At 44.2% G+C, this 13,646-nt stretch overlaps 2 protein-coding genes across 2 annotated transcripts; both read left to right on the forward strand.

The window, feature by feature from the left end:
* Positions 1 to 642: 642 nt before the first annotated feature.
* On the forward strand, positions 643 to 4,654 carry LOC123157032 (probable tyrosine-protein phosphatase DSP2). Its single transcript, XM_044575255.1, has 5 exons — positions 643 to 1,043; positions 1,143 to 1,236; positions 3,804 to 3,861; positions 3,959 to 4,002; positions 4,103 to 4,654. The coding sequence occupies exons 1-5, from the start codon at positions 754 to 756 to the stop codon at positions 4,274 to 4,276; spliced, it is 660 nt and encodes a 219-aa protein (XP_044431190.1). The 5' UTR covers positions 643 to 753; the 3' UTR covers positions 4,277 to 4,654.
* A 1,999-nt stretch (positions 4,655 to 6,653) lies between these two features.
* On the forward strand, positions 6,654 to 10,367 carry LOC123157352 (lysM domain-containing GPI-anchored protein LYP6). The gene is made up of 5 exons (XM_044575613.1): positions 6,654 to 7,431; positions 8,704 to 8,821; positions 8,915 to 9,076; positions 9,173 to 9,204; positions 9,989 to 10,367. The coding sequence occupies exons 1-5, from the start codon at positions 6,765 to 6,767 to the stop codon at positions 10,213 to 10,215; spliced, it is 1,206 nt and encodes a 401-aa protein (XP_044431548.1). The 5' UTR covers positions 6,654 to 6,764; the 3' UTR covers positions 10,216 to 10,367.
* The last annotated feature ends 3,279 nt before the right edge of the window (positions 10,368 to 13,646 follow it).

The raw sequence follows: 13,646 nt of genomic DNA on the forward strand, positions 1-13,646 counted from the left end.
ATCAATGATCGGGCTATCATGATCCCTGCTATTGATCATCAAAGGGATATGATGAGAGTTCCGCCCATACTGCGAAGGACAAACAAATTTACACTTATAGTGTAGCCTCGGTAAGACGATTTCAACATTTCTGTGGGTGCTCGGACAATTTTCCCGGGTCAGCATAATGTATTTTTTAAACAGAGAAATAACAGAGTCTCATCTAACTCCTACAATATTTGCTTAACCAAACAAAAATCCTGGCGAATCCCAACGTAAAATTATATGGTGTAGTAGTTAGATGAGACATAATTATTTCACTTCTAGATGAGAGTAGACACATCCTTTTTAAAAAACCTTTGGTATAGTCTGTTGAACCAACACAGTCTTTCTCATGATTAAATCATCAGGATATAATTTTATTATAGAATTAAACTACATCGCACATGAATAATGGAGCCAATTGTGGTAGACACTCTAGATGTCATAACACACATTAAATCACCTCCTTATCCTAAAATTTCACCTTTCCTCATCAATCATCATCACACTTTTTTCTTGGAGTTCCCTTCCTCCAATTACCCACCTTTCCCCCCTCTTGCAACCTTTTGGAGTTTCCCTCTCTTCCTTCCTTCATCTTGTGCTATAAATAACCTCTTCCTTCCAGTTAGGCCATCACACCCACACCGCTCAAACCATCACGCACACAAAGCACACCCATCTCGTTGCAAATTGACGGTTCTGCCCTTGCCCCGTGCGAAACCGGAAGCCATCATGAAGCTGGAAATCATGCCCAGGCAGAGGGCCCTGGAGGCGGGGCAGCGGGAGGAGGCCATGGAGATGAGCGGCCTCGAGCTGTGGAAGCACGAGAAGCCCCCCAAGATCTTCCCCATGCCCCCGCCGCTGCCGCCGCTGCTGGCGGCGCCGGGGGCGGGGGGCTACGACGAGGCCACGCTCGTGCCGCCGCTCAACTTCGCCATGGTCGACGACGGCATCTACCGCTCCGGCTTCCCGGCCGCCGCCAACTTCCGCTTCCTCAAGTCCCTCAACCTCCGCTCCATTGTGTGAGGATCTCCCCGCCTCTCTCTGCTCCGCGCGCCTGCAATTATTGCGCTGCTCGTGTCCTGTCACGTGGTTCTGACGTCCGTCGGCTCATCGCTCAGGTACCTCTGCCCGGAGCCGTACCCGGAGACCAACACGGAGTTCCTCGAGAAGAACGGAATCAAGCTCCACCAGTTCGGAATTGAGGGCCGCAAGGTAACCAAACACGAACAATCTGGCTTGCGTTTATGAAATTCTCTTCTACGTGTTTCTCTTGATGGCAATTCTTGGGGAAGGTAGAATCGCAGCTTGTAGATAGATAATCATGAATACTTTCCGGTAGATACGAGAATTGCTTGCCAAGAACCGAGGTCGTTGATCATGTCGCTATTACGCGTCCTAGATTAGTACGTACTCGCCTAGGTGGCTCGGGGGAGAATCCAATGCATCACTGGCTGGATTTTATTTGTTATCATCTGACTTGCCTAATAGGCGCATCTATCTCTTTTCTCCTACCACTAGCCTGGGGATTTTTCAAGTTTTACGCCACATCGGCGGTGGTCCCTTTCAGCATTGGTTTGATTAATCGACCCAGCTGCGCTGCTGATTTTAAACAACAATTTTCCCAATATTCCCAATGGTTTCTAATTGGTTTGCTCCTGTGATAACAAGTCTGGTAGTGAGTGTGCATAGTTCACAAAGCATCTCCATTATCCCCTTTCATTTATTTTCTTAGTTTTTCTTTTCTTTTTCTTGTTTGAGTGATATTTTCGCTATTTCTGCAAAGTAGGTAGCTCATGGACTATTTGTTTTTTTTTCTGATTTTTTTTTTTTGCAAGAAGGACACAATTTATTCGGTACAGGAATTTTCTTGTATAGGCTTCAGTGTGAGCAGCTCATGGGACCTGTAACTCCTATACACCCCATATGCTCTTTAGGTCGTTTTATTAAGCAGCTTTAATGGTCCCAACAGGCTATGCCCAGTTTTATGAATTAAAATTGTTGGTTGATGCATGAGCACCACTAGTTGTTATGTGCTCTGTTTGGCAACCTAATCCACAATGGTCCATGCGTTAAGTTGATATTGGACTGATCTAGCTGCCTGGGTCAAGTTGGACGAAATGTATAAAAAGCTCACGCACTGAAGAGGATAAAAGAACAAGTTGTAGTTTTTCACTATGCAGATGGTGCCTCAGAAAAAATATATTTTTTCACAAGTAAGAAAGAAAAAGAAATAATTGAGGGCATGTCAGTATGGCACACAATGATAGCGGGGGCATGTCCAGTGTTGTTCTGTTCTTGATGAGAGGGGATAACATAACACTGGAGGCCTAGATCTGCCACAGTTTTTCGAGATCCGTAAATTGCCCTGTTCACCGAGTAGATGGAACTGAGCATGGAGGACAGTACATTGGATTCTTCCCGCTGGCAAAATGATTGCTGATTTATCATGCTAGGTTTCAGTCCTATATAATTTTTCGGCTGGATGATTGATTAGATCGCCACATATAGTCTGTGCCAGGGATCTATCAATGATAGATCTGAGCATGTGAAATCATATTTTGGATGAAACCTTTTTCAATTTTTTTGTTGTACTGTTCCCTGTTTTCATGTGACCATGTACCTCGCTGATGCTTTGCATCTGATGTTGGCATATGTGGTGCTGCTTCGCCATGTGTTCTTGCTGGTTTTCCTGAATAGCAAACGTCATGGTGTTTTACATGTAATTTTACCTTCATTCAAAAGAATTTCATGCCACTTATGAACAAAAGTTGCAGTAAATTGTTGGTATGCGAAGTTCCATACTTCTTTGAAACTTAAATTGTACAGTAATTTTTGAAGGTACACATATTGTAGCTGAAAAATATTTTCTAGAATTTTACCCTTTTACTTTTGGAGGTTTAGGTGAGAATTGTGATATAGTTGTGGGCAAAGCTTCCAGATTATTTTCAAGGGGTGACTACAGTTTTCTTTATTATAATGTTGCTTTAGATATTCTGAATCCAGTACTTTTTTTGACTAGTCCGTTTTAATTATTTGGGAACTGGTGCAGCGGTCAAGACAAATCATATTTATAGTGTCAAAAATTATTTTGTTGCTTTTGATTGATGCTATGAATGACAAGAAACTACCCCAGTTATTTCTTTTCTTATCTCTGAACTTCCAGGTCATCCATGACCTAATGCATAATTGAGTAGATTTGTCATTTATACGAACCGGTTGTTCTGTTGCTGTAAAGCTGGTTTGTTCCTTCCTATTGGTCTGTGTGTCATAGTTTCTTAGATTAGCATTGTCATTGTCTGAATTTGTTTTGCAATTATAATTACTAGTTAGCAGGGACATCCAAATGTGGTTTGTAGTCCTACCTTGAAAAATAGTACATGATGGACGGTTGACCTTATACTGAACCCTACTTCTTTTTATGAAGAAAATCATGTCACTGGATAGACAGACACGGCGAGTTGGGGTTTTTCTCCAATATAATAAGATCCAATTTGTTGAAACCACTGAAATAAAGAAACTAGGGCACTAGCTAACCAGCAGAAAGATTTCAAGGAATTGGTCATCTATTTTTCTTTGTCTGGTTCAGCCTTTACTGGACCTTGGTACATTTAGTGTACAATATTATCAATGCTATTGATTTATATGTAACTCTATGCACCACATTTCATGTTACAACTGCTCATTGTGTGTGTAATTAATTCTAAAGTCTTGATAATTCCACCATTTATGTCCAGAATCTGATGCTTGGTCTGACAATGCCTGAAACTCTGTTACTGCAGGAACCATTCGTCGAGATACCCGATGAGAAAATCCGGGAGGCACTTAAAGTTGTCCTAGGTACTTCATCTTCCATTGATCCTTCCCATCTCGGCCACCTCCATCACAGCATTTCATCTCTCTTACAGTCTTGCTCCTTTCGTTTTCTTTCTTCCAGATGTAAGAAATCAACCTTTGCTTATTCACTGCAAGAGAGGCAAGGTAAGCTTGATCAGTTTTTATTTTACGCTTTGCAGCTGGTATCTTCAAGTCTATAACTTTCTACTTACTCACCGTGCAATACTTTCGTTTGTATCTGCAGCACCGAACTGGATGCGTCGTCGGTTGCATGAGGAAGTTGCAGAAATGGTGCCTGTCTTCGGTCTTCGATGAGTACCAGCGCTTCGCTGCTGCAAAAGTGAGGAGCACCGACCTGAGATTCATGGAGCTGTTCGACGTCTCGAGCTTGAAGCACCTGACCAACTCACATTGTTAACCAAGGGCGAGTGATCGCTCGCCCCGCCGTCCTCCCTGATTCTAGTACATCTCCATGCTGTCCTCCGGCGGTCACTGGACCGAATCAGCAGTGAATAATTTTTGGAACCCGTAGAATGAATCCATGAGATAGTGACGAGACCTCTGCAAAAAAAGAAGATTGAAGAAGAACTTGAGAGCTCTATTTTTTCCCTGCTCAGGTCCCTGCAGATCCTAAGAACCAGAAAGTTGTGGGTAGGATTGCAAGAGGTTTTCTTTTTCTTCGGTCACTCTTGCGATGAATTCACCATTGTTTTCGGGTACTGAAGCTCTGTACTCGAGCAGCATTGCTAGGCAGAGAGCTTGGCTCTTCTTTACATGAATGCATCTAAATTGATCAGAGGCTTTTGGCATGGCATGCGACTGATTGGGCTGGCATCGACACACATAGAACTTAATGAGCAATGATCGTATGAATGGCGGATGATTCTAACATGTACTCCCTCCGTCCCATAATATAAGAGCGTTTTTAACACTACAATCTTATATTATGGGACGAAGGGAGCAGTAGACATTTGAGACCACAACTCCACGAGGGTGCTGTTCATGTGCAACCGATACGAGGAAATTTTCAACCTCTCTAGGAGATCATGTAATTCGTCTACACACGATAAAACATGGCAGGTCCTTGTGAGACAAAATGTGGACTCTTTCTGTTTGCAAATAACATAACTAATGTTGTACCACTGTTTCACAAAGTTTCAATGTGAGATAGAAATTACACTTGTAGATGTTTTTCTTTTATTTTCGGTCTATACAATAAACAATGCTCTCGCTAGTTTCTCGTATAAAGAAGTAACATGATTTGTGCTAAAAAAAAGTAACATGATTTTTACAGTGAAGTAACATGAATTTCCTTCTTGCTTTCTATGGTAGTCGAATTCTCTAGTGTAAAAGTTGTAGGGTAGGGACTGAGGAAAATCCTATTAGCCGCTCACTACGGCAAATAGTAGCCAAAACACACAGGGTAGTGTAAACTGGGCCGGCACATTCCCCCAAACCGCATTCTTTATTATTTTCTTTTCTTTTCATTTTTCATTTTTTATTTTCTGTATTTTTTTTCAAAAAATCACAAATTTAGAAATGTTCATTATCTTTTTAAATATGACTGATTTTCAAAATTAAAATCAGAATGAACAAATTGTTAGTGTTTTATAGAAAAATGTCCAGAATTTCAAAATTTAAAAAAATTCAAAAAATACTTTATTTACTTTTTTCAGTTTTATTTTGCAAATTTGAAAAGTGTTTGCAGTTCAAGAAAAATTCCGTAATTTGGAAAAATGTTGTGTCTTCGGAAAATGTTCAAATATTCAAAAAACATGTTTTTAAGTTTCAAAAACTATTTGCATTGTTATAAAAATGTTAGAAATTGACTATTTTTATAAAAAGGAAAAAATTACATTTTCATTGTTTGTTTTTTTCACAAAAAATGAAATTTCAGATTTTTTTGATAATTTAAATTTTTGTTTGTGTTTTGAAAAAACAGAAAACGACAACAAAATTGGAAATATCAACTATTTAAAGATGAACCATTTTTGAGAGCATGATTTTTTAAATCTGTGAACAATTTTTGAAAATACAGACATATTTTCAGATCCCCCAAAAATTGAAAACGTATTGTTTTTAATTTTTTGTAATTATGAACAGCTTTTAATTTTTTCCCCATTTTTTCAATAACAGAAACAAAATTTAAAAAGTGATAAACAGGAAAAAGAAAAATCGGAAAAGAAAACCAAAAACTAGTAAAGAAATGAAACAAAAAATCCGGGTATCCCGATGAAGAAGCAACATGCATGGGGAGAGGGGTAGCCGGGCAACACAACAATTGGTGAGGATTGTTTGGCAGAGAGAGGTCGGGCAGCTGGATTAGCACCTTGTGGCGGTACAACATCTTGAGATTGATGAAGTCGTCACAGACGCTTTTGTAGTCAACATAACGTCCCCTCCTGCTAAACCTGAGTTGATTCCACCACGAGGAATGTAACCATCTCCCCGCAAAAAAAAAAGAAAAAGGAATGTAACCATCTTTGTGGCAGATGATAAATTGCAATGGAAACAAGGCAAATCATCAAAGTACTTCAAAATTTCGAGAAAAAAAAATCAATTTACCCGACATAATAGAGTTGGTCACGAGATATCGGTCGCCTCCTCCCCGCACAAGACACAGATTCCAAGCACAAACAGTATTTCTGCCAGAAAACAACGTCCCTCCCACCGACGGTTGGGGTCCGCCGACATGGCACCCACATGTCATAGACAACTGGCCAACCGGTCACCTGCGTGGCATCCGAGGCCTCCACACCCTTCTCGCCTAGTCGGCAGTCTCGGCTCCTGCCCAAAAATTTCGATTCGCACACTGTGCAGCCAAAAGCCGAGAGAGAGCTCGAGCTCAGCTCCCCACTCCCCCCATCCCCCCGAGGCCCCAACCCTAAGCCCCTCGCCGGGCCCCAATGTCGAGGCCGGCGGCCGCGGCCGCAGCGGCGCTGCTGGTGATCCTCGCGGCGGCGGGCGGCGCGGCGGCGAAGACCACGATCGAGCCCTGCTCCAGCGCCGACTCGTGCGCGGCGCTGCTCGGCTACTCGCTCTACGCCGACATGAAGGTCTCCGAGGTGGCGGCGCTCTTCGGCGCGGACCCGGCGGCGCTGCTGGCGGCCAACGCGCTCGACTTCGCCTCCCCCGGCGCCGCCAACCGGATCCTCCCCGCGGGGCTCCTCCTCCGCGTCCCCACCCGCTGCGCCTGCGCCGACGGCGTCCGCAAGTCCGTCTCCGTCCGCTACACCGCGCGCCCCGCCGACACGCTCGCCACCGTCGCCGACGTCGTCTTCGCGGGCCTCGCCTCCGCCGACCAGATCCGCAGCGCCAACGGGCTCGCCGAGGCCGACCCGGACGCGCTGCTCGACGCCGGCCAGATTCTCGTCGTCCCCTTCCCCTGCGTCTGCCTCAACTCCACCGACAACAACCTCCCCGCCGTCTACCTCTCCTATCTCGTGCGGGTCGGGGACACCGTGCAATCCATCGCCGCCACCCACGCCACCACTGTCACGGATCTCAGCAATGTGAATGCCATGGGGAGCCCCGTCGTGGCACCCGGCGACATCCTTGCAGTTCCATTATCAGGTAAAATATTTTCCCAATAGTAGGATCGATTAACGCTGCCACTGAACCCGACTGCCTCGACTCATTCCACATCATTTTCCCACCAATTGTGCTGTGAAGTTATCTGCGGATGTAATTTCACCAATAGCCGTGAATACTTTTTTGCTTCTCCGTTTTATACTTGCAACAGATACAAAAAGACCATTGGAAGGCTGTAAAGCGGCAGATTGGTGATACTTTAGGCCATGTTAGAAATGTTAAGCTTTTTTAGACAAAGGCACGGGGCCTGGCTTTATATTGAAAGCTAAAGATTGTTTGCATACAACATACTCCCTCTGTAAACTTTTATAAGAGCGTTTTAGTGATCTAAACGCTCTTATATGATTATTACCAGTTTCCAGCCCAGACCCAAAAGGATAGATCGAGAAATGGAACTACCGTGAACAATTAAACACCAAAGTATTTTTGGAACAGATACTAAAACGACAGTCATTTGCACAGTTGGCGGTTGGATGATAGTGATCCGGTTATTCAGATTCAGAATTTTGGCTTTTGACAATTACTTTGAATGATCTGCCACAGCATTCTTAGTGCAGCAAAATATGGACAAGTCCGAGTCTGAGTACTACTTCATTAGGCTGAGTCTGAAGCTTGTACTGAATTGCCATATTGCTCCAACATTTCCACACGGCCCAACAGGCAGCGGCCATTGATGAACGTCAACGTTTGGTTTTGATGAATGTTGGATGCATAAATACATTTTAATCTGTTTCATATCGGTGGTCCAGGATTAGGACAAAGCATGCTTGTAGCCTGCTAGGTTGTAAAAGATTAACTCTTCTGTGCTTGGTGAGGTACATGTGGCCACATAGGTGATGTGGATATCATGATTGTTATGAGCTCTCATGTTGAGTGCACATATCAATCAGTATGCTAGCTAAACAGTTCCTTTGGATAATAGGAATTAGAGAAAGTATTAATAGGAAAAACACAGGAATAAGATGACACATACTTATAAATATTAATTGATGGATCTTTACTTTTATTATGTAAGGGTTCTTTTACTTCCATTGATTTTCCTCTTTTTGCTGATGGTTAACTATGAAGGGGTAGACCCAAAGTGGTTGGACCCTTTCCCGGGCCCCGTGCAAGCGGGAGCTATGTGCACTGGGCTGCCCTTTTTTTTATGATGGTTAACTTTCAGTAGTGATAGTTGAGTTGGATCTGCTTGCCTGCTTTGGTGCCTCCCTGTTTATTTTTCTAATGATGCCTGCTGTTTGTTTCTCTGATTAGCATGTGCGTCTACATTTCCTAACTTTGCTTCGGACTATGGATTGCTTGTGGCAAACGGGACCTATGCACTAACTGCTGGTAACTGTGTAGAATGCAGCTGTGGGCCAGGGGATCTCAAGTAAAGTTACCTTGTCTTTTGTTCAATGCAGTTGTATTACTGATTACTGAAGTGAGTTTCAGACTATAATCTCCATTTTTTCTTCCCGCGCAGTCTGTACTGCACTCCAGCTTCATTAGGAACGTCATGTTCAAGTATGCAGTGCTCCAATAGCAGTCTAATGCTTGGTAATGTGACTACCCAGCCCACCAGCGGTGGCTGCGGTGTCTCGTCTTGCAACTATGCTGGCTTCGTTAACGGAAGCATTACCACATCGTAAGCAAAAAAGAAAAAGAAAAGAAAAACCCAAATAATCTTTGTTCAGCTTCTCCGGGTTGAAGATACTTACATAATACATCTCTGCGTTTGCAGGCTGTCCTCGGGTCTTCAACCTACATGCCCTGGTAAGTATTCTGTTTTCTTCCCATTTAGTCCACTGTACAATTGACTACTGCCTACCGAATACTGTATGCAACTATTTATACTTATCATCCAAAAGGACAAGGAGAAGAATGAAAATGCATTGATATTGAAACATGTTTTGGAAATATCATTAAGGCCTTCTTTGGTTTGGAGGAATCTTGTAGGAATTTCATAAGACAGGATTTCTATAGGAAAAATTCCTTTAGACCCCTTTGGTTTGTAGGAATAGGATCCTATTCCTATGGAGGAATTCTTCCTATCATTCACATTTCATAGGAAAATAAACATTAGGCTAAACTCAATTGAAAAAATCATATTATGTGAACCAAAGGGCATCTCCTTTCCTATTCATATTCATAGAATTTGAGATACATGTCATCTCATTTCCTATGATTTTCCTACCCTATGAACCAAAGGAGGCCTAATATGCTTGTGAAATACTGAAAATTGAACCAAGCCGCATCAAGCATTCCCAGAGTCCGATCGATTAACACCAATAGTTTTTGACTTCTTGTTGGGATATACATAGAACAATGGAAAATCAGGTGAAAACAACTGCCAGGTTTCAACGTAATCTGAAAGAATTTTTTAGTACTGAATAAGGGAATTTTCTACTTGCATGTTAAATTCAGGATCAACTTCGACCTCATTCCCAAGATACAAGAAAGGCATATGCTTAGTACTGCTACACGTTTTCTTTTCAGTCTCCTGCTTGTGCTGCACCAACTCCTGTTTCTTATCTGTATATTGCTCCTCCCCTCACAGGACCGCATCAAGTTCCTCCACTCATGGAGCCGTCCACCGCGGCAATCCACGACTCGTACCTTGCTCCATCACCTTCGCCAGGACCTGGGGAGGCAGGTGGTGCTGTTCCCGGCTCGTCTGACCCTGGAGCGTCCTCCCATTCTCTTGCTGGAAGCCTCTCGCCCTCGGTGCATAAACTGCATCAAATGATCCTCATTCTTTCTCTAGTCTTCTACCTGCATATGTGAATTCTTCTGTAGGAATATTATTGGATGTATTTGTATCGGACGGGGCCCTCATTTGGGCCCGGTGGAACCTCGACGGCAAGGTTTTCTGGCTCCTCTCTTGCTCACCGTGTCTTAACTACGTTTGGAGTTTCAGTAGGGTTCTCCATTTTTTACAGGCTTGCTTCTCTACGAAATTGTATCTGTTGCGTTGAAGTTTTTGGCTCATCAGATCTCAGTCAACATATCTAGCTTGCTACAATTTTTTTCCGAAATCAAACTCATTAAATGGCAGAAGAAAAAAGAAGACAAGTCCGTCGCTGACAAGGAAATTGGGCTAAGTTCACAGGGAGCATCTATATAGACCTCTTTTTTTTTTTAAAAAAAGGAGCAAATAGTTGACGAGTGCTCTTTCAGGAGCCTCATAACGATCACTTGCGGGTGGGCTGAGAGCGCGCCAGCCGCCGCTATGTGTCGTGCTCTGGGTGCTCCCTCTGGAATTTTTTTCGTACGCGTTTTCGGCTTTTTAAACTTCCTTTTGACTTTCTGGTCTTCTCTTCCTTAGCTTTTGGATAAAATAATTGCAAAAAAACGCATTTCTTTTGCTTTCATGAGAGGCATGGTTTTATTTTTGCGAGAGGAACATCCAAGCCTCTCGGAAACAGGAAAAAACGTGTTTTTTTTTCTTTCATGAGATGCATGAATTTGCTTGCGTGAGTGGCATAATTTTGCTTTCATGAGAGGCACGGTGAAAAAATGCATTTTCTGTTTTTTTCCTTCCGTGAGAGGCACGGTTTTGCTTCCTGCGAGAGGCATGGTTGTGCCTCTCAGAAACAAAAAAAAGAAAACAACACGTTTCTTGTTTTTTTCCTTTCACGAGAGGAACGACCGTGTCTCTCGGAAACGGAAGAAATGCGCTTTTTGTTTTTTTTTCTTCTGCAAGAGGCATGGTTTTGCCTTCTTGAAAGGCATCATGAGAGGCACGGCCGTGCCTCTTTCGAAAAGCGAAAAAAAACTGTGCTTCCGGTTGATTGTTTCGTCCGGGTTTTTTCACGAAAAAAAAGTTCATCAAAACCTATCAACATGAGATTTAGTTTTGAAGATCTCGACGCAAGGAATCCAACGATGAAAATGGTTGGAGATCTGGAAGCGCGGTTTAAGAGATAAAATGTTTTGAATAAACATATATACGAAAAAAGAGAAAACTCTCATGTTGCGACAAGTGATGCACATGCAACCGTTGAGGGAGATGGAAATGACTTTTGCAAGGAGTACTCCATTAATGATTTCGGCGAACCAACCTGTGGTTGGATGGTTAGAAGAACAGTGATATCTCCAGCTCATCAAGGCTCAAGTCCTGGTGCTCGTATTATTCCTGGATTTATTTCAGAATTTCCGGCGATGCGCTTTCAGTGGGAGGAGACGTTCGCGTCGAGGATGAGGCGTCTACGATGACTTTGTAAATCTCAAGATGATATGCCGGCTCAGTCTCTCGAAGGTGCTCATAAGGATAGGGGTGTGTGTGCGCGTTCATAGGGGTGAGTGTATGCACGTATGTATGAGCGCTTGCGTCTGTACTGTGTTAAAAAATATTAGTGATTTTGGAAGATATGAGACCTCCTATGTGACATGTTTTGCGTCAAATAGACGTGTCGCACACAGGGGCACCCCCAACTAGGCCGGCCCAGTGGAGCCACAAGCGCCGAGCGCAAGCTGTACCGACTGACATAGCTACTGATGCTCATGATCAAATTAGACAATTGGTTCCGGTTTTCCCCTAGGCGAAAAACCTAGGGTTTTGATCTCTTCTGGCTTCCATCGTCGGAATTCTATCTCTGCCCCGCTCGATCGCTGATCGAATACCTCTAGATTCGGGCTGACTAAGGGGGATCCCGGCGATCCTTCCCGACCTTGGACTAGGGGGACTACGATCTAGCAAGGGAGCGTGTAGATTGGATCTCATATGATGGCGGATGGTTCGGGGGCGCAGAGGAAGCAGGAGAAGGAATCGACGGAGGATCTTCTGGCAAGGCTCACGCTGCAGGAGGAGGAAGAGGACGATTTCATCTGGGAGGAAGAGCTGCCGGACATGCTGGAGCCGGCGAAGTGGCTGGCAATTTCTCGGGTTCACACACCAAAGACCTTCAACCCTAATGATCTGTATAGCATGTGGGCGGCCTGGATTCCGGCAAAACCAGTGACCTGGAGGAAGGTCAAGGAAAATCTCTTCACGACGCAGTTCGGTTGTTTGAGAGATTGGAATAAGGCAATGGTTGAGGGGCCATGGCTGTTTAAAGATCAAGCAGTGATTATGCAGGAATATGATGGTTTTAAGAACCCTGATGCCATCAAACTTGATAAACTAGCTGTATGGGTGCAGATCCACCGCTTGCCGGACAAATTCCTGATGAGCCGGCGATGAAAGGTTTGGCTTCAAGGATCGAAGAGGTGGAGGAGGTCCAACTAAAGCTTCTTGCTGTTTTTTTGGGGAGCTTGTGAGGGTCAAAGTGAAGATCAACATCAACGCCAACATCAAACGCTTTGTCACAGCCAAGAAGGGAGAAGAAAGGGTCAAGTATCAAGTCAAGTATGAGAAACTCCCAACCTTCTGCTACAACTGTGGTGAGTTCGACCACTGGCACGAGGAGTGCGTAGAGGGAGAGCATGACGAGACGAAATTTGAATGGGGAGACTTTATTCTGGCTGACAATTTTCGTTTCAAACCTGCTAGCCGGGGAAACTATGGAAGGGGTAGGGAACCCTATGACCCTAATCAAAGCTGGCGTTTCAACGCCAGGCAGCCAAGGCCGGCGGACGATGTGGACTCCTCCGAAGGAACCGAATAGAATATAGGGGGGCTGCATCTTCCCCTGAGGCTGTGGTAGTCATGCCTGATGGTAACCATCTATCCAACAAGCGTCTTTCAGTCGAGAATACTATGAGCCCAACGGAACATGGTGTGGCTGGAAAACCAAGAGATGCTCTTGCGATGGTGATCAAAGGGGAACAACCTACCTCCTCTCCCACCAGTATGCGTGTCTCCTAGGAAAGGGCACAAGCGGCCTAAGAAAAGGGGGAAGGAAGATGCTGTTGGGGAACGTAGCATTAATTCAAAATTTTCCTACGTATCACCAAGATCAATCTAGGAGATTCTAGCAACGAGAGAGAGAGAGAGGGAGTGCATCTTCATACCTTTGAAGATCGCTCAGCGGAAGCGTTACAAGAACGCGGTTGATGGAGTCGTACTCGCGGCGTTTCAAATCGCGGAAGATCTGATCTAGCGCCGAACGGACGGCGCCTCCGCGTTCAACACACGTATAGCCCGGGGACGTCTCCTCCTTCTTGATCCAGCAAGAGGAGAGGATAAATTGAGGGAGAGCTTCGGTAGCACGACGGCGTGGTGGTGGAGCTTGCGATTTTTCTGCAGGGTTTCACCAAGCTCTACGGAGGAGGAG

The sequence above is a fragment of the Triticum aestivum genome, chromosome 7B (genome assembly GCF_018294505.1).
Source record: "Triticum aestivum cultivar Chinese Spring chromosome 7B, IWGSC CS RefSeq v2.1, whole genome shotgun sequence".
NCBI classification, from domain to species: Eukaryota; Viridiplantae; Streptophyta; class Magnoliopsida; order Poales; family Poaceae; genus Triticum; species Triticum aestivum.

Coding starts and splice junctions, on each gene's coding strand:
- LOC123157352 (XM_044575613.1), top strand. CDS start 6,765: ATGTCGAGGCCGGCGGCCGCGGCCGCAGCGGCGCTGCTGGTGATCCTC. Junction 7,432..8,703: donor CCTTGCAGTTCCATTATCAG/GTAAAATATTTT, acceptor TTCTCTGATTAG/CATGTGCGTCTACATTTCCT. Junction 8,822..8,914: donor TGTGGGCCAGGGGATCTCAA/GTAAAGTTACCT, acceptor CTTCCCGCGCAG/TCTGTACTGCACTCCAGCTT.
- LOC123157032 (XM_044575255.1), top strand. CDS start 754: ATGAAGCTGGAAATCATGCCCAGGCAGAGGGCCCTGGAGGCGGGGCAG. Junction 1,044..1,142: donor CTCAACCTCCGCTCCATTGT/GTGAGGATCTCC, acceptor CTCATCGCTCAG/GTACCTCTGCCCGGAGCCGT. Junction 1,237..3,803: donor TCGGAATTGAGGGCCGCAAG/GTAACCAAACAC, acceptor CTGTTACTGCAG/GAACCATTCGTCGAGATACC.